Raw genomic sequence first — 27,151 nt, 5'->3', positions numbered from 1 at the left:
TAATGTGGTTTCTCGAAACCTCAAACTCCTTATCCAATTTTCTATGCGGTTTTAGCAAAAATCGCTCTGCTATTGACCATCTCATACTAAAAACACGTCTGATTTTGTTGCTGTGAAACTTGTTGGCGTTTAAATGACCAAAATTGTGTCGATAGTGCTGTAAAACATCTACTCAATTAATCAACCTCCCTCCCTAAAAATAACCCCCATCAATAATTTCCCCCATTCCGGAGTCCCGTACTTCGCTGCGTTCACACTTTGAATGAATTTTGACGACCCCAACAACCCCCATGCTCACTGGGTCCCATCTTGTACTAAGTTGTGTTGCATGCGTGCAAGTTCACTGACCAGTCACGGTGGCAAACTCGACAAGACGCTTTTATAACTTTCTTTTCTCTTTTGTTTTTTCACTAGTGACAATGACAGCACAGGACAAAATTGAGGTTTATTTTCAAGGCGTTACATTAAAAAAATAATCAAGGGCACAGCAAAAATTGCCGTGGTTGTGCCCTTTTATTTGAAAGGCATTATGGCAAATTGCAGAGGCACCAAGGCAAATTTAGTTATAGCTAAACCTCTACTTTTGTATGTCACATTCTTGTGACCCGCTTTTTCCGGGGTACCTTGATAGTCGAAGCAGACTTTGTGCTGGTGAATCTAGAGAGGTGAGCAGAGTAAGTCTGATTCCCTGTAAGTACTTCTCTGTTGACATCCACCCCTTGGTGCTCATATGAACTTATGCAGTTGCGAGGGCCGTAAAACTAAAAAATTACCCTGTATTATACTCATGACTACCCAAATTATGAGCTTATTTTAGAGTCAAATTGTAAACACATATCCATAATCCATATTATATTTGAGGTCATGTTATAGGCATGTATTTATATGTATATATTCAATTTGTAACATGGTATTTTTTGTTTTATTTCCCAGATTCACAGACAGATGTCGAAGAAACAATAACTCTATTTATTGGAGGTTTAGCAGCTGATTCTACAGAGGAAGAAGTTCAGGAATTCCTATCTGAAAACGGGATTGAAGTGTCATCAGTGCGTAAACCTCCCAAGAAAAGGTGATATATGATTAGAAGTCTTTCTTTTGATCTGTTAATGGTTTTACAAAATTATGACATGTTGATGGGCATGTTAATTACAGTTGAACCTGCCTTAACGGAAACCTGTGTAAAACAGAAACCTTTCTTAACAGAATCTCCCCTCTGATATATTCCTCTTTAATTACCTGTATTAAACGGAAACCTGTCCAACGCGGAAACGGAAAGAAAAATCCACTCCTTTCCGAGGGTTTCACCTGTCTAGTCTAAGACGAAAAAAGCTTTACTCGCTCAGCCCTGATTTCAAACAAAACTAGCAAGTTGGAACGCCATGGCCATGCCGCTGGGCGATGAAGGGGAGTACGGGTGCAATTTGGGGGTAGATGTTATCCCATCATGTAAGCCCTGAGCGATGCAGATGGTCAGGGTAGTGTGGGTGTAAATCTCACGACTGCCCGTGAGAGTGCTCGAGTAGCGAGCCACTACGGAAACTTTCCTGGGTAGCCATAAGCCAGAGGTGTGAAATTTGATTGACCAAGGCCTGCCGCCCTGATCGTACGACCAGCCGAGAAAAGTTGTTACATGATGGCAGTGAGGGGTGGCATGGGTTGAATGTGCTTGTTACACCGATGGGTGGGGCTAAGGGTGGAAACAAAGGGGATGTTTAAACATTTCTGTTTTTAATAGGTCAAACAGTGGTCCTATGAAAGGCAAGCACTGGTGGTAATTGAATAAAGAAGACTGACGCATGTCATTATCAGACAGGATAGCAGCTGAGAGGTGTGAAGTTTAGACCACTGCTTGCCGATCAGACAAGAGATCCCTGATCCCACAGGCTGGGCCTTTGAACTCCCCCCCCCACCTCCACCTCAAATTCCCCTGTCTAAGACGGAATTTTTTTTCAGGCTCCCTTGCGATTCCGTCTTACACAGGTTTAACTGTATACATTTGTACCTCTGAGGCATTGAGTTTTAACTAGATCATTATGTACCAAATACTGCTTTAAAAAGCTATTTTCCAGTATTGATAAAGCACATTAATTTCTGTACAGGTGATTGTAATATTTGTAAGATTATTAACTGTTTTATTTTCTTGCATTTTGTATCTATCGTCCTTATCTCCCCTTCTTTTTTTTTTTTTTTGTTTGTTACTCTCTTGTAACACCTCAATCTTCTGGCGCTCATATGACCTTATGCAGTTGCGAGCGCCGTAAGACCATCTATTAAAACTAAACTTGCATTTCGTTATCCTTTTTCCCTGCAGGAATGCATTTGTGGACCTGCAAGATTCAAATGACTTGGACAAGGCATTAGCCTTGAGTGGGTCATCCTACAATGGGTCTGACATCACAGTGGATAAAGCTAAACCAAGACAACCCAGAAATGACCAGCAACAATTTGGAGGCAACAAATCATTTAATAGTTCCTTTGGAGGAAATGAAGGTAAGCTCCCCTCTTGGGTTGGGGGCTAATAAAAGAATCCACTGCTCCGCCAGCAGGTGGTGCGACCCCTCCAGTGGTGAAAAGATACCCATAAACATCTACACTCGAGTGCGCATAGGCGGCATTTATTTAAGTGTATCTTTTTTCTTTCTTCCCCGACCTGACTGGGAAATATAATAAAAATGGTCGGCTGTCCCATGTACAGATGCGACTTGTATGTCACTAGTTCTCTGACTAACGGGTGTCATCTTTGTCTGTTCTTGCTGTCTTCTGTACATCCATCTGTCGACTGAAGGTCTGGTCTAGTGAAAAATCGACCCCCAAATCCTCGCAACAAATTGCACCCTGTTGACTGTGGGGTGCAACCCGTATGATTCTTTTGCAAAATATTTTTATTAGTATGATAAAGGCAAAAAATGTATGTGTGTGCCTGGAGAAAGGTTCCAGTTGTCAGAATTTTTAAATTACTGAAATAAGGGCATATTCTTGAAGCAAATTCAAGTTAAACCAAACCATGAAGGAATTGATATAGGTAACTCTATGACTGTTGTATTTTCACAAATGTTTTTGGGCTATTTTCTTTTTCAGATGACAGAGATTCACGTACTTTGTTTGTTAAAGGATTGCCAGATGATGTCACACAAGATTCCCTTGGAACTGTTTTTGAATCAGCTTCAGATATCCGAATTCCCCAGAAAGATGGCTATCCGAAAGGGTGTGTAATGAAGTTTTATCTTGATTCGTCCTAAGTTGCTTCTTTTATAAGACTGGACACGAGATTTAACATGTGTTTAGTTCATCAAATTTTTGTTGTATTCTCTTACCATAAGAATCACCTTTACTGTTTTTCAGATTTATTATTTGAGCCAGCGGTATGAATTTGGACACTTTTCGCAAACACAAAGAAAAGATTTTGAGCACAAACTGATTCTGTAGTCCGAATATTTTCCTCATTGTTTTGGAGTCCTTGTTTGTCCATTCTTTAAAATGCAGGGAAATTTCTTTCGGACCCAAGATTTTTGTATGCAAAGGCTAGACCTGCATGTTTGCCGACAATCGTCTGAAATCCGACAATCGCGAACCGGCCGATGCTATCGCTAGGCCCGCCTGTATCAGTCAATGTGCGTAGTGCGAGGCCTGGCCGACTGCCAGCGACCCCTTTTTCTCCCGTCGGCACTTTCGTTTTCGTGCCGACCGCCGACGCGTGCACCGCTGACTGCCGACGTCGGCGTTTCCGACATAATTGTCGGAACCTAAGTAGAAATGCGAATACGAAAAAGGACGACAACCTAAATTATCTACTTTCAGTTTCGTGCTCGAGCGGCCATTTTTAATTTTGTTTGTTGACTAATTCAATTGTTTAGATCGTGTTGATTCATTCATCAAGTCCGACTCTCTTGTTCTAATAGAATCTAGATCTAGATTTATATAGATCATTATAGACCTCAATGGAGGATTCATATCCCAATTCTATTGTGTCAAACCCTATCATAGGTTGTGCTGTAATATTAATATTGGTAAAAATAAGCAATTCATCAGGTGCGTGAATTATTTATTTTTATTTAGATCTCTAGATCTAGAATCTAGATCTAGATCTAGACTCAGCTGAGTCCCTCTGTTCGGGATTGGATGCGGATTTCGAGTTCAAGGCCTATTCCTATTCACTTGTTCTACTAGATCTAGATCTAGATTTATTTAGATTACTAGATCTAGATCTATATGGAGGATTCATATTCCAATTCTATTGTGTTATTGTATCAAACCCTATAGCAATGTAGATGTAAGCCATATATAGATCTAGGATCTAGATCTAGATTTTATATGCTTATTGTTTGTTTTAGGGTGTGGTTTTTTAATTTAATTTTTTTTTTTCATTTAGGACTTGTTTTGGCCTTTTTACATGAGGCCCGTTGCAGGTTCTTTTCGGGGTAGGGTTAGGGTTAGGTCTCTTTTTTATTGTGTTTTTTGGGGTGGTCGCTCGTTACTCGGATGTCCTTCCTTATGACACCCACAAAGGCTTTTTTTTGGGGGGGGGGGGGGGGGTTGCGCAAAATTTTCAGACAATCTGGTTGAGGCTCACATGCAGGTCTAAAAGGCAGTGTGCCTGTGCGGCGACCCCCCCCCCCCCCACCACAAATGAAAAATGGCAACGGGAGGATACTGAGTACTAACAGTTTTTTTCAGGCTTCCCAGTGTTTTTTTTGTACAGTCACCTAAACCTAGTGCACTGTGTCTCATTATAAACCAAAAGCCTGTCTCCAACTTCTAAATAGCAGAAACAAAGGCTTAGTCATTACTAAAAAACTTACTCGGGAATAGTTCCGAAAAACTAGCACTAAATAAAACGGAACAGTTGTCACTAATACTGGACACTCCCAGCATCTGATGGGGAACAAGGTGTGATGGCAGGGTGTCCAGTAAAAAGGGTTGTAACGGTCTTAAATGGTAGTAAATTTGCCTTGAAGGTAGTACAAATTTGGTAAATGGTTGTAAATTAGCCTGCATACCGAGTGATGAAGCCAGCAAGACTTTTCAGTGAACCCTAGCTGCAGTACATGACTCCGTTTTTGCCGGTCGTGATTGTATTATTGTTCACCTTTTCCCCGTCCGAGAGTACGTTTCACGCGAAAAGCCGGCTATGGCAGCAGGTGGAAGTGTATGTGACACCGAGGCTCAATCGGGAAAATTAAGATCTTTCGCTTTTGTTACCACACAGAAATTTGGCGACAATAAACTGATAACACAACCTTTGTGATATGCAGGTTGTACAGTATAAACGCTGTGTCGCTGTGCAAATAAAATTTTATCATTACTCGGACTCTTCACCGTGCTGTCACTTGTGTGTGGAAAAAAGAAGCAAACCACACCAGAGCACCCGCCAACCACCCACCAAGGTTGTATGTGTGCTTGAAAGAGGTGGGGGGGGGGGTGAAAAGAAAATACAAGCGTTGTCCAATTTTTAGATTGTCGGTTTTGCCATCGTGACCGGTCACTGAACCTTCGCGCGAGGCACCGCAAGATACGGCATCAGTGAGCACCGACGTTTGTTGGGGTCGCCAAAGTTCATTAAAAAGTCTGAGCGTTGTGAAGTATAGGACCAATGCTCTGGTATAGGACTAGTACTCCGACTACGGAATAGGGCAGGGATTATAGATTTCTGTTTGTTAGAGATACACTCGGGGGAGGCGGGGAGGGGCTGAAGGCAACACCAGAGAAAAAAACCATGTAAGCTAATTTCAGAATTTTGATCAGATTTAGAACCGTCTGCAAAGCGCGTGTTGGTGCAGGCCTTGTGTGCAATCGGGATCCTTGATACCTTGTATGCCGTGTTATTGAAATAAAGTGTTCGCGTTTCATTGGTTGGGTGATAGTAAATTATAACAATATTGTAGCTTTCTGTTCAAGACTGGCCACTTTTCTCCTTGACAATGGGTGGCCCGTCTTACACAGGTTTGACTGTACTTAAGGGTAGCTCCTCCCGTTAAGAAGTTTGCGTTTTTGCCTACGTTTGTGAAACAATATTACTTCTTCCCCATCAAACACAACAAACCATTACACTGATTTACTAAAAGCTCAATGTCTTGAGATTTATTCTGGTTAGGATGGTTTATTTATGTGCGTTAGTTTTTGCTCTGACTAGACAATGTTTTTAGATTATCCAATTTGTCTATTTGAGTTACATAGTTATGAATAAATGATTGTTTATTTTATAATGCTTTAAACTGACTACGAGTATCATATCTTTTACCGTGAGAAATCTTAAATCTGTGCAGGTTGTCAAGTTATAAAAGAAAGATGCACAATTTTTTAAAACGAAATTTTTAACTACCTGGAGTTTTTTTGCTTTTCTCACATCTGTACCTGTTCCAAGTGATATTTTAATTTTCTCAAAAATCCCTTTTTAGTATTGTATTTTTGTGAATTCACCAGAGACATTGGAACATTTTTCTAATGATGTGCTCATGTTCATGTCTTGTCACAGGTTTGCATTTGTTGAGTTTTCTGATGCAAGTGCCATGGAGGAAGCAATGACGGAGAAACAAGGCGCCAAATTAAGCGGAAGATCACTGTACTTAGACTACATGGGGAGCAAGAGTAACTTTAAGGCAAACCGAGGAGACAGAGGCGGGAGAGGAGACAGACGAGGAGGTCGGGGTTTTGGAGACAGAAGTTTTAATGACAGACATTCAAATTCAGGTAATTCTGCAAAAAGTAGTTGATTTGGTCAAAATGAGCGGCAGCTATGTTCTCCCCTGCATTCTCATGTCGGGCAATTTTTTCTGAGCCCACTTACCAGTCTGCCCTGACTTCAGGTTTATTTAAAAAGGTTCCTATATTTTTTTTCTGTTCTCTCCAGATTGAAGGCAAGGCTTTCCAAAATTATCCTCAAGATACATGAAAGTTGTTCACTGTAATGCTCAGGGCTTCCAGTCTTCTGCAATTTTGCGGATTTCCGCAAATTAGCAGAATTCCGCAAAAGTAAAAATTTCCGTGAAAATTCGTGCCCCCCCCACAAAAAAATTTTTTTTTCAAATGCGAAATAACAAATTTCCGTTATTACCAATAGTCAACAATAACCAACCCATTCCGGAAGTGCTCTTTTATTTGAGTGTAGACAGTGTCTTCTGCTTTCACTTTCTAAAGCTCAAGAAGCACAGCACCAGCTCTGTAAACAAGAGGAAGAAATGACGATTGTGATTCAATAGATCTTGGGCCTGCCAAGAAAAGAAAACTCAAAAGAGAACTTTATTTTTTTTACCAGACTTGTTTATTTGTAAGTTTTTTTGTTGTAGATTTAAGTTAAATAAGCTGTCACGTTATTTAGATCTAGTCTAGACTAGAATCTAGAGATTCTAGATCTAGATCAAGTCAAGCTGTTATACTATTATTATAAGGATTCTACACCTTATGATGATTATGGTGCAAACCAACACTAGCAGAAAAAGGTTGAACAACAACTGTCAAGTTTTATAAATCTAGATCTCTCTAGTTGTGGATGTACAGTATCTGTACAAGGGAGAAAGCATGGCTATGGATTAACACAAGCAGAAAATTATGTAGCCCTATGCAAAGTGTGTTTTATTTCTCACTTATTTTCTATTAAATTTAGGCTTGAATAGCCAGAAATGGCATACTTAAGATGCTCTGAAACCAAAAATTCTCAAACAGAGGGGACGCTGTCCCCCTTCAACCCCCTGCCAGGGCGGAGCCCTGGACCCAAAAATCCTCGAAAAACGACATCAGCTGCTGGAAAGCTCTGAACGCTGGAAATTTTTCCATTATTATGGTGACATATTTGACTGCTATATGTGGAGAAAGTCTGGCTTGAAATGTTACTCATGTTGTTCCTGGTTTTTTTGTGTTTCACACACAGGTGCACGTGGTGAGACGAAGGTATTGTTTATCAAGAATTTAAGCTATGACACAGATGAGTCCTCTCTGAGAGGTGTGTTTGAAGGTGCTTTATCTGCACGGATACCCACATTCCCAGATTCTGGTAAATCGAAAGGGTAAGTGATCTACCGTTGCATTTACTTCCTAAGATTAAAACCCAGACTGAATTTTTCTGTTGAATTCTCTGATGCATGGGAAGTTAAATGTTTGATGTACAGCTATCTTTTAGCATGTCATGGAGTTGGTAAATTAAAAATTCATCGTAACGTTCAGTTTGTACTGGGTATTTCTGTTCAATTTGTATCAATCAAAGGCAACATGTTTGAATGGTTCAGAAATGGAACTTTTGGGGGGGGGGGTGTTACATGCAACAAGAGCAAATACCTGGGGCAGTGCATTCTGATTTCATTCTTCACAATTTTCTTTGGTTCTCCCCGTAAAGCCCCCCAAGGCTTTGAAAATGTCGTTCAAGGTAAACTTTGCCTGTATTCCTTTTTCACATTCGTATTTCTACTCAGGTTCCGACAATTATGTCGGAAACGCCGACGTCGGCTGTCGGCACTTTCGATTTCGTGCCGATGTCGGTGTTTCCGACATATTTGTCGGAACCTGAGTAGAAATATGAATGCGAAAAAGGACAACGACCTAAATTATCTACTTTCATCAGTTTCCTTCTCGAGCGGCCATTTTGAATTTCGTTTGTTGACTGATTGTTCAGATCATGTGGATTCATTCAAGTCCGACTCACTCGTTCTACTAGATCTAGATCCAGATTTATAGATCATCATTGACCTGAATGGAGGATTCATATATATTCCAATTCTATTGTTTCAAACCCTATCATAAGTAGTGCTGTAATATTAATGTTGGTAAAAAGCATTTCATCAAGTGCGTGAATTATTTCTATCTAGACTCCCTCTGCTTGGAATCGGATGCGGATTTCTCGTCCAAGGCCTATTCCTATTCACTTGTTTTACTAGTAGATCTAGATCTATTTAGATTACTAGATTTAGATCTATTTGGAGGATTCATTTTCCAATTCTATTGTGTTATTGTATCAAACCCTATTTATAGCAATGTACGCCAGATTATGCTCCTTTTTTGTTTTGGAGTGTGTGGGGAGTTTTTTTTTTTTGGTTTTGTTTTTTTTCCCCCATTTTGGACTTGTGCTGGCCTTTTTACATGAGGGCCGGTGTAGGTTCTTTTTTGGGGTAGTGTTTGGGTTAGGGTTAGGTCTCTTCTTTATTGTTTGTTGGGGTGGTCGCTCCTTCCTTGTATGACACCGGGGTGCAAAATTTTCAGACAATCTGGTTGAGGTTCACATGCAGGTCTAATCTATCGTCCTTATCTTCCCTCCTTCTTTTTCATGTTTGTTACTCTCTTGTAAAACCTTTAATCTTCTGGCGCTCATATGACATTATGCAGTTGCGAGCGCCGTAAAACCTCTACTAAAACAAACAACAGACCTGTTGTGGGTGTTTCGCTTCATTTGCTTTCTCTGCCTTTGTATTCGTTTTGGGATTTTTGTACGTTGTTAGACCGCTGTTAATAGGTACCACAAACCAAATTTTCAAAGTGCTTTGATCCAACATGTTTGGAACACCATAAAGAACTATGCAAACCATGGACTTTGGTGTTTGAATTATTGAAATCGGACAATAAAATAAAAAATGACAGGCATTTGAATGTTCGTGGACTTTATAAATTTTTGGCAACTTTGAAATCACATTAAAAAGTAGGTACCACAAGTGAAAAATATTTTGAATAATATTGATCTTTAAACCTTGAGGGTTCAAATCTACTCAATAAAACATAAAAAGAATTCACAAAATCCATCAATAAGCGATCGAGATATGGTCTTTCAAAGTTTTTGAACGAAACCTTTTCAACTGCGACTCACCCATGTTTGAGGTGTTGTAAAATACAAAGCGCATGATCAAATCAATGAAAACTTTGTTTTTCCCAGAGATGTTAATACATATATTGGTATCTCTAAGTCAAAGCATGTTAGAATGACTGGTTTCCAAGATGTGGGCCTTCAAAATTGAGGGGAAAAAAAGCCAAAGTAGGTCATAATGACCGTAGAACCCTATTTCAACCTCTTCCAAATTAAATGAAGCACCGTCGATTTTGTCGCCCAGGCCGGCATTAAAATGGCAGTGAAAAATGCGTTCCCGAGCATCTCGGTAACTTTTTTAGATAGCTTACTAAACATCTTGCTTCGTGTCGTCCACAATAGTTTGGATTTTGATTTTAGCTAAAAAACAATAGTTGAACTGACGGGATGAAGATTAGTGTTAAAGGAGATGAGATATGGTCTATTAAAAATTGTCAAATTTCTAGCTTCCTACACGCTTTTTGCTGCGCAGAGGCGAGGGTTTGGGGTACGTAGTGTTAGAGCTGGGCATGACTGTCTGAATACAAGCAATGTAAAAAAACATTTTTACAAGAGTGTAAAAAAACATTTTTACAAGAGTGTAAAAAAACATTTTTACAAGAGTACGAGGATGAACTCTCCATATATATCTGGTGTCCTGTTATAAGTATGAATAATGTCAACAATATTGCACTTTCAGGTTCGCTTTTGTTGAGTTTGGTTCCCCTGATGAAGCAGCTAGTGCTTATGATACAATGGCTGGAGAAACCATCGATGGAAGACAAGTGAGAATTGACTTTGCAGCCGAGAAAAGTGGTGGTGGTGGCGGCGGCGGCGGAGGTCGTGGAGGCAGAGGTAAATTTGCACATAATTATAGTGTCATCTTTTCTTCTCCTTTTTCCCCCATTTGAACATTGAGCTTACCCATTCAATCTGTGAAACGTACAAAGAGCCAGACTTCTTTAAAATTTATCTTCGTTTGGAGGGTTTTGGTTGCAAGGTAACACATGGTGTGCTTTCATGAAATTCTAGGTTTTATTAGAGTTCTGTGTGCAGCTTGATTTGGAGTTGTAGGGGTTGTGCGTATGGCGGAAGTGACAGGGATTTTGTTGTCTTGCCAGATTTCACAGCTTGACGGTGCCACTGACTGAAGTGTTGCCATTCTCAAAGTTCTCTTATGATCCAATAGAAAATTATGCATGCCACGCACAAATATCTACTTGAATGGGAAGCAATTCCTTTTTGCGTGGTATCCAACACAAATTTTATGCAGACACATACTACTTTTATATATATATATATGTGGCTTGACATGGTGGAGTCAGGCGCTCGTCAATTTTTGGGTGTATGGGGTTATTGGTATCATCTTAAAGCCTGTTCATTTACCTTGCTTTTGATGGAAAAATATCCATCTGTGTTGAATAGAAGTCGAAATACAGTCAAACCTGCCCTGACGGCCACCTGTACTAACGGCCACTTTCCATTTCCCCCTTGCGTTTTTTCGATATAATTTAACTGTAAAACGGGCACCTGTCCAACGCGGCCGCGCCCACCATAATTTAACACACAACCCCTATCACACTAATCAATAACACCTGTCTTAGACGGCCACCTTAGTGACTCCATTACGTTTTGTCATAAATCGTGCATTGGCCCCTGGCGTTGTGGGCGAGCCGTCATAATTCAATCACCTGTCGTTGTTGTTAGGTAGTCCCTTCAACCGATCATGTTGCATAGGCCCCCTCCCACTGTTGACCAATAGCTACCAATTTTCAGCTGCTGGTGAGGGAAGCGTGTGATCCCTCATAAGCCCCGCCCAGAACTCGCACACAAATCGTAAGCGAGATGAGTGGTCACTGTTTACCCAGTCTGTAACAAAGTAACAAAGGACGTCAACATGAACTCGTTACAGAAGCGTCCCTCGTTCTCCGAGTGGTAGCGACCCATGTGTTTGTTTATGGCACTCGGTCACTTCCTTGTCTGATACATTTCGTTTTATTGCCACCCTTGCAAAAATCAGCAACAAAATTAAAATAAAAAAAAAAAAATACAAACCACCACCACCAACAACAAAGACAACAACAATAGGGCTACTTTCGATTGGGGCCTCAGATGGGAATGGTTAGTTTTCTTCATCTTGATCAGTCCTGCCTAGGACGGCCACCTGTCTTATACGGCCACTTTTCTCCTTGACAATGGCTGGCCGTCTTACACAGGTTTGACTGTATTTGCGATTGGAGGACGTCAGGGTTGTCTGGTTTCAGAAGTAAAATTAGTGAGAAAATGGCCACCAAAGTTTGGCGACTTCCATAGCATGAGAGAAACTGGAAGTTGACATTTTTTTGACTTTAATCAATATTTTTCAGCAAAATCCACATAGAAACACGTTTTAAAATATCATTGAGCCAAAACAAAAAAAATATATTGCCCAACAGTCAGAAAAATGCCAATTTCTTTGATTTCACTATATTGACGAGTGCTTGATTTCACCACGATGCCTCACATATATATATTTATGTATATGAGCCGTTGCCAATTTGGGGGGGGGGGGGGGGGCAGGGTTCTTCATACACCTTACAAAATCCTTTCCTATCCCAATAAAAATGGTGCAACAGCTTTGAAAAATGTTGCGCTTAATATGTTATGTTTCAGCCAGGGTTGGCGATTTTTTAAAATAAAAATTTTAAAAATCAATATTTTAAATATTTAAATCAGAATTTTTTTAAAATGTCGACACAGTTTGGGATTTTTGTTGGCTAAAAGTAAGTTCTTTTAGAGCAAAATGCATTGTCTTTTTTAAAATTAATGATTAATTTAAGCAACTGCAATTTTAAAAATCTGCTATATCTGAATTATGGGGGGGGGGGGGGGGGGTAATTATGCATAGATAAACTTGCATTTTATTACAGTGTGTGTGTGCGCGCGCTTGTGTTTGTCTAAAAAGAAAAAGAAAATTCTAATTTCAATTATGGAAAAAAAAATTGAATTCAGTATTATTTTACTACTTACAGTTACAGGGGGGGAAGCAGACTTTTAAGCATGATGATTTTTTAAATCTACTAAATCTTATATCTGTTTTATAAAACCAAGGAAAGAAATTCTGAATGTTTAAAGATGTAAAAACAATACATTTCTTAAAAGTGATTTAAATCGCTGAGTTTTATTTTTAAAATCAAGTTGATTTTTAAAAAAATTTTAATCAACTGATTTAAAGTGACCTTATTTTTTAATTATGAAAAAAAAAGTAAATTGAGAACTGTTTTATTTTACAGTGTCAGGGGGGAAAGCAGACTTTTAAGCATGATTATATTAGTTTACTAAACCATATATTGTTTAATAAAACCAAGGAAAGGAATTCTGAATGTTTAAATATGTAAAAACTGAATACATTTTTTTGAAAAGTGATGTGTATAGCGTTGTGTATAGAAATAACGAAATAACAGCGTTGTTCGGACCGGAACCAAATTTAAAAATATTTTAACACATGATGAAATTTTTGGCGGAAAATGCGATGGTCACTTTAAAACATTCTGTGGACGTCTACATAACGGGGCATGTCCACGTAACGTGAGTGTGCAAATATACTTTTGTCTACATAACTACGCAAAGACACACACACACACACACCCAAGCGTAAGATTATATTTGAACGGCCCCTATCTATATAAATATATATATATTTATATATTTTACAAAATATGTCATTATGTGTGTGTGTGTGTGTATATACACCCACATACATATATATATATGTCCACTTTTTTTGTACATAACTAGAGATTTGCAACTGTAAATTTTTTAAAAAATTTGCGCGTGCATGACCAAATCTGTCGACAGTGCTGTAAAACCGCCCACTCAATCAAACACTGCACTAAATAGTTATCCTATTCATCCTCTCTACTACCCAATCTGTAACTTCTGCATTCTGTGTTGTAATGACATAATTCTCTATGTAGCTTTCTTTGGTCTCTCATTTTGTTTGTACAAGGGGACTGGGTAGCTATTTAAAAGCCATTGTTGAATTTTTATTTTTTGCTTGAAATTTTTTCCAGACTTTGGTCGCGGATTTGGCCGTGGAAGGGGACGTGGAGGTGACCGTGGAAGAGGAAGAGGAGGCAGCCGTGGTGGATTTAACAAAGGTAAAGATGTCGTCACCTTTATTTACTTTCATTTTACTGTCCACCTGGAGATCGTTCTCATGGTCAGGGGCTCTCGTGGCCTAGAGGTTAAGGTGTTGGCCTCTAATTCAAAGGTCTCTGGTTCGAATCCAGGTAGCGACAGAGAAATTTTCTTCTCTAAAATTGTCTCCTTTCACCTCCTTTTCTGCTTTCTAGCTATGTTCTGTCGTCTGCTTTCGTCTCCTCTTTCTGCCCCCATCCTCTCACCTCCTTTGACCCTTCCTCTGGGCTCCTCTTTCTGCAGCCTTTCTACTGCTGCTCCTTAGCCCCTTACTGCTGTTTTTCAGCCACACCCCTGATCTTCTGGTTGGAAAGATCTTCACCTAGCCTTTTCGTACACGGGTGAAAAATCCCGGAGGTCCAGTGTGCACGTTGCGCACATAATAGATCCCTTGGTGGTCTAGAATCGATCTGAGTAGCCTTCGGCCACCACCCGTGTAAAAATTCAAAAGTTTCTACCAACCGAAAAATGTTTAATGTGTCCCGCGCGCTCATATGACCTTATGCAATTGCAAGCGCAGTAAAATACAACACAAACATGGTTTGGTTTTCTGAAGTTTTTAACCCTATCAGTACGCCCTGGGGTCATTTTTTACCCCCAGGACTGTATTCTTCACATTTTAGAATACTTTTAGTGCGAAGATCTCTTTGTAACTTTCAGTATTTCTCTAATAATCATCTTGACAGACCGCTATGCATAACGTGCGGATCGGATAAAGGAGTAAATTTCCTCTTTGGAAAGTGGTGGCAGAGAACCCCACGTCGTATGGATACGATAGTAAAGCGCGACGTACAGATAGGGTTAAATTCTTTTCTTTCTTTCTCCCCCCACTTCTATAGCCTGTTCACTGTTCACTTTCCTCTGACCACGATTAAAACAAGATTTACTGAAATCGCTCTGTTTAATCTTCTCAGGTCTTTGCATTTTTTCCCCCCATAAATAATTGTTTTGACTTTAAAGATTTGCACTCACATATTTGTGTAAAATCAAAGAAACATACTCATAGTCATATAGTCCCCAGGAGGAGCTTTATACTAACAAAGTATACTTTTCCTTTTACCAATTTAGGCTTGGTTAAAGTTAATTAGTGGCTTCTCTTGGTGTGTGAATCTCAATTTTTTCCCCCCTTAAATTTTCGACTCAGAAAGGCCAAATTTTATCTCTTCAATTTCAAATTTTCTTCAGCAAATTTGGCTTTTGGAAGCACTGATTAATAATAATAAATGAGCTGGACATTTTTTTAACGCAGTCCGACGAAAATGAACAAGCTGTAGTATTGTTTCAGAGTTGAAGAAATTTTTTTATATCTAGCCTGCTACATTCGCTGTCAGAAATGATCTTCTGAATTGAACACCAGTAATAAGTCGGTACAAATTCTACAACACAACAAAGTGTGTTCACTTAGTTTTAGTACGGAAGAGTAAAGTACAGAAATATTGCATGTGATGTTGGTACAAATTAGGACATTGTATGAATCAGTTGGATGGTGAACCACAAATATGTGTACCTACTTCCCTGTTCAAGGTAATGTGCTGGCGCCCATAATGCAAAATTTAAATGGATTATTAGTGGTCGGTCTTACTTCAAATTTTCTCAAAAAATGATATTGTTGCATTGTATTAATCACTGCATTTAAGATCCTGTTTCTTTTTTCTCACCAGCACGAGGCGGCATTGTCCAAGGGGAAGGAAAAAAGAAAACTTTTGATGACTCCGATTAAAAATCAAGCATTTGTTTTAACCAACCGCAAATAAAAATCTGTCTGTAAGAGAAAACTTTTTACAGAACAGCTAGAAAAATTCTCTTGTCCAATTATTTAAAAGTTCAGAATTGGCCTCAACCATAGTATGTGTTATTCCTGAAGAAGTAAAATATTTTGTACATAGGGTATACTTACATTAATGTTGCACATCAAATAGCAGTTTCACTTGGAGCACGATTTATACTGCGATGAAAACCGGGGTGGGGGTCCTTCATCTTTCTCCTCTCCGGTGAATAATACAAATAATTATCAACGTAGAATCAAAGCTGGATTTTAAGTAGTATGAACTGCAAATTTTCAGATATTTGAGGTATGCTAGCAAAAGGAGTTACTTCTTGGATTTTAGCCCTAAAGACATAGATACATGAAATTTATAGGTTGAGTTTTTGCCATTCATTAATATGAATTGATAAAAGACAAGAAGAACAAGGCATCAGTTGAAAATCAATTTGACAGGTGTGTCAATTTTGGCTTATATCTCCATTCATGGATTGCAAGACGTGACTCATTTGTCAGCCTGCCTCACATTTGTGCTCGTGGGGGTCTTCTGTGTACCGGTAATCATTTACTCTGAAAGTCATTTTTATCCTACTTCTGTTGTATCTGTATCATCTATGATACATGTAGTAAAATGTAAAGGAACAAAATTGTGTACACGGTGCCTGTTTATTTGGGAAAGCAAGAAGTAAATAGAAGGTTGTAAACTTTACAACTTTGAAAATTATTCAAGGAGGCAGCTGTACAGTAATATTGTGTACCATTTGTGATGAACAAAGATAAACAGGTCTGGACATTAACACTTTTATCAGGCTTTCCTCAAACTGGTAGAGTAAATTGTTCAAATTTCTTTTATTACATTAACACTTTCACTAAGGACTAAAAACGTTAAATGTTTGGCCATTTTCTTTCTCCATGGCTGGCCGCCCAACACCATATGTATTAGTAATCAACAAATTAAATATTAGCAATCTTTAAATACCGTACAGTATAACAGGGATAGGTCGAACACAGAAGACTCGAAATTGTGCATCCGTCAAACTGCCTGCGGTCCCGTATTTTTTTTCTCTCCTTCTTTATCTTTGTAAGATATCCCTTGAACTACCGAGGCCAGTCCTGACAAATTTGAGCTGTTCGTGTTGTGCTGTATGTATTATTATAATTCTAGCAAGTCTTTTTTCCTGGGATGTAATGGACAGGGTTTGTACGTTCAAGGATGAATGAAATGTAAGCAAAAGCTTGATGAAATAGGGTCCCGGTGGGCTTGTCTTTTTAGAGTTACGGGAAGGGGATGTTGTGACATATTTTCAATTATAAAAATGTTTTATATCATGACGATTTTGTCACATTCGTAATGGTGGGTAGCCCTGTTTTTCAATGGTGTCAACTTTTAGCAAAAAGCTCTTGTATTAAGTTGTACATTTGTTCAATTATGATATGTGTCATGTCATGGTGGAATCAGGCGCTCGTCAATTTTTGGTGTGGAGTTATAGGTATCTTCATGATGCCTCCATTTGCCTTGCTTTTAATGGAAAAAAATGTCCATTTGTCTTGGATACAAGTCGAGATATTTGGCAATTGAAGGAAGCAGAGGTCGCTTGGTTTCAGAGGTATAATTAGTGAGGAAATGGCGGCCAAAGTTTAGTTATTTCCTTAGCTTGAGAGTCCATGGAAACTTAAAAATTACATCTTTCATGCCGTTAATGGTTTTTCAGTAAAATCCACTCCGAAATGAGTTCTTTCATGAGCATGAAAAGTATAGAGCCAAAATATAAAAATTCGATAACAATTCACAAAACCTACTGAAAAATGCCAGTTTTTTCACTTTCATTATTTAGACGAGCGCCTGATTTCACAACGCTGCCTCACATATAGGTGCAGCCACATTTTACATTTATATGGATTGAGGCGTTCAACTTCAGTAACATTTATATAAGAGTTTTAAAAGCTGTGCATTGAACTTTAACTTTTGTCACAAAACTTTCGATTTTATAGATATGTCATCAATGCGTCTCCATGGGACATTGTTGTGTAAAATGATTTATTTTCTCTTTTTTTGTAAAGACGCAAATAAAATCTAAACCTTATTTCATGAAACTGATTTCTGGTTAGTTTCTCCTGTTCACTCTTCTCCTGTTAATCTTGAACAGTAGGGGGGGCATTGTCTGCTGTACAGAGCCCATAGAATTGGACGAGAGGGTGTGCTTTACAGTAGAACACTGCTATAGATGAACATAATAATAATTGCATTTATATAGCGCATATCCATGCTCAAGAGCATGCTCTATGCGCTTTACAACTATTATTACCCCCAGCAGACCCTTTGAGAACACTCTGAAACATTCTCGGCTTCCGCGGAAGCATACAGTGCAAGCTGCGGATTTCACGCGCTCAAACACTATCAAACTGACAAGATCGTTAACTGTCTATAGCCGGGTACCCATTTCCACCTGGGTGAAGTGAGGAAAATGTGTGCAAAGTGCCTTTCCCAAGGACACAACGTCGGGGCCCCTGGCGGGATTCGAACCCACGACCTTACGGTTGCGAGTCCGAGAGCCTAACCACTAGGCCACCGACGCCACATTTGGTTTCAGAAGAAAAATCCCGCTGTAGGCGAGTTCCCGAATAGGAGTGCAAAGGGGAAATTACATAAAAATTTATAAAAATCCACATGATCACCGCCCTTCCATTTAATTACATCGATAAAGTTTGCACTTTAGATTAGTCTTCCTTTTCGTGTCAAATTTGTTGATTACGTCGGCCTTTAGTTCAAGCAAGAAGCATTTCCTTTTGTCTTTGTTGTAAGCCATATTCTCCTCAGTTTTGTTGCTTTTGCTCTATCGTACCGGTAGACCTACTGTAGAACTGGTGAAGTGAATGCGTGCATGTGCGGATGCCTATGATGATGAGCATCAACAATCGCAATTCAATGAATCAGGATTCACACACTACACGCTCTCCTCTTCTTTTACTTTTTGGTCTAGCCAAAGCCTGGGGCGTGGGTGGTTGGCGGGTGCTCTGGTGTGATTTGCCCCTTCTTTCCTATCAAACATCTATCGTCCTTATCTCTCCTCCTCTTTTGTGTATATTACTCTCTTGTAACCACTCTATTCTTCAACACTTATATGACCTTCTTGTGTTGCAAGTGCCGTAAAACTTACTAAAACTAAACTAAGCCTGGGGCTATGGCCTATACCGTATACGCACTCATACTGAGCGTCAAAGCTACGGCACATCACTTTTAGAGTAGCTCACGTAACGCGTCTCTCTGCACCATCTCTCTCTCTCTCTCTCTCTCTCTGCCGCCTACCCCCCCCCCCCCCCACTCATCACTAGACTGGCCAATCTGTCCCCGTTGTTTTATGCAAGAAAAATTCTGAAATTATGCAAAATGAACCCAAAAATGTAAAATTATGCGATTCTGTTAATTTTAATAAAAAATGATAAAGGAAAATAATCAGAAACTGCAAAAAATTATCAAATTTTGCTAAATTATGCGGGGTGCATAAAACACGGGGACAGGCTAATCACAACGCTGCACCGCTGACTGCCTGTTTGGAGCCCGCCTGCAGCCCCCCCAACCCCCTTCCCCCTCAGCTAGAGCTCGCTTGACATGATCTCTCCCGTTGAGTCGGGTAATTGAGTTTACATATAGACAAAAAGGGGGAATTCCGGTAAGATCCCGTTGTAGGGATGATCCCGCTCTAGCAGGTGCTGTTATTATAATCGTGCTCTGCTGTACCTAATGGTTCTCCCCCGGGATCACTCTTGTTCTGGTCCTGTTGGCTACAACTCAAGATGATAGAATGCAGCGTTGTGTGACAAGCTGCAGTTACACCAACTTACAATTACGCCTCAACTTGTAATCAGCGCAAAGACTGGGGTCAGTCACATACACGTGGGCTCTCATCAACTAGGCGTGCTAAATGTATACAGTGAAACTCGGTTATGACGTAGTCCTCAGGCCCAACCTCCAAGCCAAGTGTTGAATCCGTGCGTCTGTATTGTGCAACTAATTAAATGTGAGCATTTTTTTGAAAACCCTCAAGCCGAAAAGGGAACAGCCAGCTTGAAAAATTATTTTACTCTGCAATCTGGCTAGCCATTGTACCGGTAATCTTCAGTCATTGTACATGTATTTGACATGCTTTCATGAATTCGAAACTTTGCTATATACTATACTATAGTTCTCAGACTTGTGCTGCAACCGGATTTGACACTATACAGGGAAATGATTCCCGTTCAGGATCAGGCTCATTTCTTCGAACAAAAAAAACCAACTTATCTTCATTCCGCCCTTAAAAGTCCTATGTGAGGTGCTAGAACTAGAAAGTTTTAATACATGTAGATGTTTTAAATTTTTTAAATCAAATCTGGATTGGAGCAGGGGCCCAAAACACCTTCTCCACCCTTGTCCTTTAGTTTTAGTAAGGTTTTACGGCGCTCACAACTGCATAAGTTCATATGAGAGCCAGGGGTGGATGTCAACAGAGGAGTCCACACGGGGAATCTGGCTTACTCTTCTCACCTCTCTTGCCTCAGCTCAACAGCACAGTCTGCTTTGACTATCAAGGCACCCCAGAAACAGCAGCTCACAATAGTGACAAATATGCAAAAGAAGTAGAGAAAAATGACGACAGTAATGAGGAGGAAGGAAAAAAGCAGCAGTTCTCCCTATGTTGTTCCGGCACAAATAAGACATGGCGAAATCAGGTGCTCATCAAAATGATGAAGAAATCGAAGAAAACTGCATTTCCACAATGTAAATTTTTTTTCTCAATGCCTTTTATTTTCTATTTAAAACCCCATGTCTGAGGATTTTACTGGATGACCTTGATTAAAGACAGAATAAGTACATTTCCCGAGGACTCTCAAGCTATGTAAAATGTAAGTGTAAGTTAACTTAGTCGGCAATTTTCTCGATAATTTTACCCCTGAAACTAGATGACGCCCACCTGCGGACTCATCTTGACTTCTTCTATTCTAGAGATAGATAGGTACATGTACATGGATTTTTTACATCTAATGCAAGACAAATGAATAAGCTGATGACACGATTCACTCAACAATTCAAATTGCCCTAAAATTGACAAGCGCCTGCCCTGATTCCACCGCGTCGTGATACAAATCAGCCCATTTACAATTCTACTGTGCATAAGAACGTTTATATCCCCCCTTTGAGATTGGTCGAAAGACACCAGTCAGTAGCACTGCCCTAGCTAGGGGTGGGGGGGGGGGGGGGGTCGGCAAAACCCCACGTCCTAAAAATGCTAGACCCAGTAAAAAACCAAAGGCTCCGCCTCGCCCTGCTGAGGGATTTTCACACTTCTTCAGGCCCAAGAAAAAATACCGCCGTTAACATTCAGACGAACACAAACCCTCAGTACAGTACACAATCAAACTCCAGAAACCCAGCACACTACTGTGTTTTTGGACACAACAAACAAACTCAAAAGCAACGAAAAACTCCTCAGACCTTAGGGCAAAAAATCTCGGAGTTCTCGTGTTCAAGTTGCGCATGTTAAAGTAGACCCCCACCCCCAGTGGGTCGGGGGGATATATTATAAATAGACCCATTGCTCTGCCAACAGGAGGTGCAGCCCCTTCACTGGCGATTTGTCGCCCATGGACATCTACGCTCAGGTGCACATGGGCGACACTTGATTCGGTGTATCGTCTGTCTTCTATCGTCTTTCTTCCTTCTTCTTTCGTCCTTCCCCGAGCTGACCAGGGAATAAAATAAAAATAGTTGGCTGTTCCATCAACAGGGGGTGTAACCCCCCCGCTGGTGGGATGCCACTCGTACGTCACTAGCTCTCTGACGTAGGGGTGGCATCTTTTTGTCCGCATTTGCTATGTCCATCTATCTTCCTTTCCGATCTGTCGACCGAAGGTCCGGTCCAGCAAAAAATAGACCACAAATCCCCGCAACGCGAGGCACCCTGTTGACAGTGGGGTACGACCGGAGAAGGGGACCCTGGTGGCTGAGGTGTGTCCTCCCTCACCAACACGCCACTTTAGCCCTGGATTCGGTCTAGACGGGCGGGTGTGCAGCGGCCTACTGCACTCAATCGGTTGCGACCGGTTCATAGAACCGGTTTGGGGCCAATCTTGGTTAGGAGACACGATTTCTTGCCGTCTGAGTCTGATTGGGAGTATACCTCTAGGGTAGCCCTGACACCAGCTATGGAGACTTTCGAGCGGTGTCCCCTTGTTGGACTCGGTGGCGGGTGGGGAGCCCTGGAGATGAATAAAAACGTAATATATGGATAAAAAAAACAATTTTCCCCCCTACCCCAATTCCCAACAAGTTCCTGTCAGAAGGAGCGGGTGCGAATCCTGACCAGGGCAAGCGAAAACGATTGAGAGAGGACGATAATATCAGCATCTGGGACCTGCCTAGACAAACATCGCTAGGATGGTCGCCTTATTTGGTGATCTCCTCAGCCGATGAGTCTCACACAAAAAATAACTTCTTTAACCCTAACTCTGGCAAGGGCCGATTAAATCGGCCCATTTCCTGCCATGAAACTGGCAGGGCCGATCTCATAGGACCATATAGTAAACTGCTGCTTCTGCCTTCCAACTAAATATTTGGGGCTTCCTAAAGTGATTTCTGATTGGCTAAAAGGCTAACCTACAACCAATCAGAATATTTCTACCATTCTGGCTTAGGAGAAGAGTATTTTGCTTTCAAAACAGAGGGATGTTTTGAAAGCTTGTTGATCAGGTCACAAGCCACTAATGCCAGTGTAGATCTATCACTTGTGTGGGTCTAAAATGGCCAAAAATAGATCTTTTTTGGATACATTTGAAAGTGAATTGACTAGGGAAAGTAATTCAGACACTGTTAGTGGTGGATTTATTTGTGTTCAGTCAAGATTGGGATTAGATCTGACAGACAATGGGGATACATTACCAGTTCTCATCCTGCCCCGACTTCTCTTTCAAATGGAACACTAGATTCTACTACTTTGGGAGTCTAATAGGGGCAGAAAAAGGAGAGCTATAGAGTAAAGTAGGTTCCTTTTGCTATACTAATTATTACAGACTACCAGCAGATTGCTGAAAACCACGTGGTTGTACTTGGAGTGTTTTTATGTTGAGTATGGTATAAAATTAGCGAGTATCAGCTGCGTTCGAAACAGACCACATGACAAATTGAAACAGTCATAACTCATTACCTGTTCTTCTCAAACCTATAAAACTATACATTTTCTGAAAGGTAATTGAAAAACCCATATTTCTGCTATCTCACATTTTTTATAACAAGGAATACATTAGATTGGTGAATATGCTAATGAGCATGTAAATTTTTGAAGTCAGCCATCTTGGATTTCAAAGTTACATAACCCCTTGAAAATAAAATAAAATCATATGTTCAATGGTAAAATATAAAAGTTCATTCAATTATCTTTCAGAAAATATATACTTTTGTAGGGTTTTTATTTGATGCAAGTCCATAAATTTGATTTGTAAAGCATGTGCACGTTTTGGCTGACTGGCCCTGCCATTCCTGTTGAAACCACTTGCCAGAGTTAGGGTTAAAAGCGTCTTTGCCATTGGCAAAGCTTTCAGAGCATGTGACATCCCCAGATCCAAGAAAGTCTCCCCCCAGGGGTCTGGCGACCTCTCGGTGGAGGTTGCCAACGTGGCTGATTCTAACCCGATGCGCTGTTTTAATTGCTATACTAATATTTTAATTTATTTTAATTTTAATTTTAATATATATTTGAGGTACTTATAGAGGTACAGTACAGGGTGATTTTAAAATTCATCCGCAAGGATAATCGGACAAAATGGGCAATATCTTAACTGCTAATGGTCATGTTTCAGTTTAGACAAATCCTACATCATTCTTTGTTTTTCTTAACTGCTCATGATTATTAAAGAGTAAGCCAACTAGGTAGTGATTTCCTAATCTTATTGGCATTCTTAAAATTTCAAAACTTGTTTTTAGCGCTTTTCTCAACGTAAAATGGATTCCATTAAAAAAACAACAATGATCGTAAGTCAGCTTCTTATTCTTCTTTATCAAAGTCAAAGCATTGTGCTTACATTTGTGTGAAACTATATTTTATGCTTTCAAGTACAAAATCAAGCAAACTGTTCTTCATAGACATATTAATAGGCCCACTGGAACATTTGATGATCATCGGAAAGATGGCCAGAAAATAAAAAAAAATCATCTATGATCTTCACTTGCCCTTGCAATTTTTTGGACATATCTTTTTTTTTCCATTTATTTTTCTTCACTATTCTTGACAACTGTTCTTTTCAGTTATTATCAATTAGCAAGTTTCATTGATTAGTACAATTAATAATAAAATATTGAGTCAGAGACTCGCTGTCTAAAAAGTCCACTGCTTATGCTATTCTTATCAAAGAAAAGGGCACAAATTGATAATGTAAAAATATCCAGAAAGTAATAACATAAAATTATGTGTAGGCCTACTGAAAGACTGAGCAGATGCTTATAATGTATATAATAAGTAATCCCTGTTCTCTACTAGAATTTAGTAAGTTTGTGCAAAACAGATTTTAGTGGGGGAGGGGGGGGGGGGGTTTTATCTAATAACAGTTTTTTTTTTAAGTGATTGTTATGGTGAGATTTGTTACTAGTAACTCTGGAAAATATGGTTAGATGCTGAATCTAAAATTAACTAGAACTGTGCAATTCGTTTTGTTTCAGTTCCAAAGCTCAAAGCAAGGAGGTTATACAGGCAAAACAATAAGTTAGATCTAGCAGATGTAGGCTCTCTGGCTGCTTCTAGCCTACTACTGCTACTGATTCTAGACAGGGAATCTAGATTTAGCTATCACCTGCACTATTCAAAAGTCAAATACAGTGGAACTCGGATTCAACGAGGTCGCCGGGGCGCTTTTCCCTTTCGTCAACCCGCAGCCACCTCTCGAATCGTCAGCCACCCCCAACCTTTGACACGGGTCAAACTTCCATCTATTTAGAGGTAGTTAAATCTACCGGAACATGTATTAGGCAAAGTGATGTGCAATGATAGTCGCAATAGAGAGATTGTTTTGGTCTCTCTTTACTCATCTGCACCACACGAATTTAATTGATGTTTTTCCCTGGACTCTGCCTTTACTAAAGTCTCAAATCTAGATCTAGTTGTAATCTAATTGCAGGTTGCAGATTTAATAAATTGCCGACAGAGAGAGAGAGAGAGAGAGAGAGAGAGAGAGAGAGAGAGAGAGAGAGAGAGAGAGAGAGGAGAGACAGAGACAGAGAGAGAGAGACAGAGAGAAGGGGGAGGAGTAGATCTTGCGAGAACTTTCGGGCAAAACAAAATGGCGACCCGCGTAGTTCGGTTGATTCGAAAAGTGAAAGAGCCATAGCGTCTTTGTAGACGATCAAATTAGCTTACGTTTGTGCTATAACGTAATTTTTTCTTTGCTTTTGTCAATTTGATCATCCACACCGATAGAAAGTATTTCGAAATTAGGAATTCACACTGGGTGAGAATAGCTAACGCTGGCAAGTCTCACTCGGGGTGAGAGGTCAATTGTAGGGTTTTTATTCTCACCCCGGGTGAGGATAGCCACTTCCTTACTTTAATGATTAGGTGATTAAACTTGATCTCTTATTGACAATATAAAAGTCAATTTAAGCTTCATTTCGTTAGAAAACAATGTGTTAGGTTTGCTAACTTCATAGACTTTGTGTTAAACAACACTTTTAACAAAACGAATCCTTACAAGCCTAGGCTTGGCCTTTGTAATCTCGAAGGTTTAGAAGTAGAAGTAGAAGAGTCTACTACTAGATCTAGAGTCTAGTCCAATTTATTTAATCTCTTGAATGTACGGTACTGGATAACAACAGAAATCTGCAACCTGCCACTAGATTACAACTCTAGATCTAGATCTAGATTCGAGATTTTAGTAAAGGCAGAGTCCAGGGAAAAATTTCAAGAAATTCTCGTGGTGATGAGTAAAGAGAGACCAAAACAATCTCAATAAATAATACATCGCGACTATCACGGCACATCACTTCACCTATACATGTTCCGGTAACTACCTATGAATAGATGGAAGTTTGACCCGTGTCAAAGGTTGGGGGTGGCTGACGATTCGGGAGGTGGCTGCGGGTTGACGAAAGGGAAAAGCGCGTCGCCGGGCCTGACTTAAAATCTCGTTGAATCCGAGTGTTCGATGAGTTTTGTGTAGATTATTACAGGCACTGAGCACATAATGTGTAAAGAGAAGTCACAAGTAGTGCCTGAAATGCCTGTGTATTATGAGCTGTGTAAAAAAAGAGAGCGATTCATTCAAATGCATACGCCTGTGTCATCTCGAATGTTTACCAAAAAGTGGTATTGCTGTGTAGAGCCTAGCATACGGCAACTTTTGATTCCATAGACCAGCTCACAATTCATTACGTAGATCTACGTCAAGACTAGCACTAGCTTATCATTGTAATAATAATCAGTAGCCGAATGGAAAAAAAGACTGTGACGCGTTTGTATCTGCGACGTTCAACACCCGGACCGCTGGTGCCACCCGACACGCACACACCGTCCCACGTGTACAAGCCGCCCATCCGACCCCGACACACGCAAAAGTAGACACGTGGGCGTGCCAACAACATATGTCTTGGTATGAAAAAAGGCCGCTGATTGGTCGCATGCAATCGGCTAAGAGAATAGATATAATGGTTCACGATGCAGGTGCAATGGATGGTTTCCGAGAATACGGTAGATAAGGTTCGTTCTGGGAGAAAAATGAGCGAAGCCACGTCTACGGGAGCTGTTCACCCTGGAAACAACCTCGTTGAATCCGAGCTCGCTGATTTAAGTGCTCGTTGAATCCGGGTTATTTTTATTGATTTGAAAGAAGAAAAAAAACCCAGGGAATCTATCTCATCTCGTTGAATCCGAGTTCTCGTTGAATCCGAGTTCCACTGTATACGGTAAAATAAAAACAAAACTGAATTGTTTTGTCAGTCAGTACATCATAATTGCAATAGCCGCACGTATTAATAATAGTTGAATAATGAGATGCCGAAGCAACACGTTATCACAGTGTGCAGGGGAGAGCGGGGTGCCAGGGTCACTGACCGGTCGATTCGGTGGTTTGGCTTTTTGTAGATATTATGCATTTTTACGGAAAATCCTATTGGCCGTTGTGAAAACTTCAACCTATACAGATCAGGCGTCAAAAGATGTTGGAAAATAATAATACGTCCTGAAGTTTCATAATCTATATTATACAGAATAACACAGCCAGTAGTTTTTATTTCATCGTGTTGTAAAAATTGCTTTGTTTTCAGAAGCAAATTTTAATATTTCCAGTTCTACTGAATCGATTTTCATGCGAAGACCACCATTTTAATTTTAAAGATCTTTCTTTTCCTTTTAAAAAGATGTAGGCCTGTGGGAAGGGGAAGTGCAATTAGGGGCCGTTCAAATATAACCTTACGCCTGGGAGGGGGG

General features: G+C 40.0%; 1 protein-coding gene across 4 annotated transcripts in view; it reads left to right on the top strand.

The window, feature by feature from the left end:
• LOC101864389 (nucleolin) overlaps nt 1-17,798 on the top strand; it is a 45,417-nt gene extending 27,619 nt beyond the window's left edge. For all 4 annotated transcript variants that reach the window (XM_035969788.1, XM_013082598.2, XM_013082597.2 and 1 more), the window contains 8 exons: nt 934-1,072; nt 2,315-2,493; nt 3,082-3,208; nt 6,476-6,690; nt 7,868-8,003; nt 10,464-10,618; nt 13,816-13,902; nt 15,604-17,798. In XM_035969788.1, the coding sequence (XP_035825681.1) occupies nt 934-1,072; nt 2,315-2,493; nt 3,082-3,208; nt 6,476-6,690; nt 7,868-8,003; nt 10,464-10,618; nt 13,816-13,902; nt 15,604-15,662 (1,097 nt within the window). In that variant the 3' untranslated portion in view covers nt 15,663-17,798. The remainder of the gene's footprint in view (nt 1-933; nt 1,073-2,314; nt 2,494-3,081; nt 3,209-6,475; nt 6,691-7,867; nt 8,004-10,463; nt 10,619-13,815; nt 13,903-15,603) is intronic.
• The last annotated feature ends 9,353 nt before the right edge of the window (nt 17,799-27,151 follow it).

Source organism: Aplysia californica, unplaced genomic scaffold (assembly GCF_000002075.1).
Source record: "Aplysia californica isolate F4 #8 unplaced genomic scaffold, AplCal3.0 scaffold00183, whole genome shotgun sequence".
NCBI lineage: Eukaryota > Metazoa > Mollusca > Gastropoda > Aplysiida > Aplysiidae > Aplysia > Aplysia californica.
Note: the sequence above shows the minus strand (reverse complement) of the source record. Positions and strands in the feature narration are given on the sequence as shown.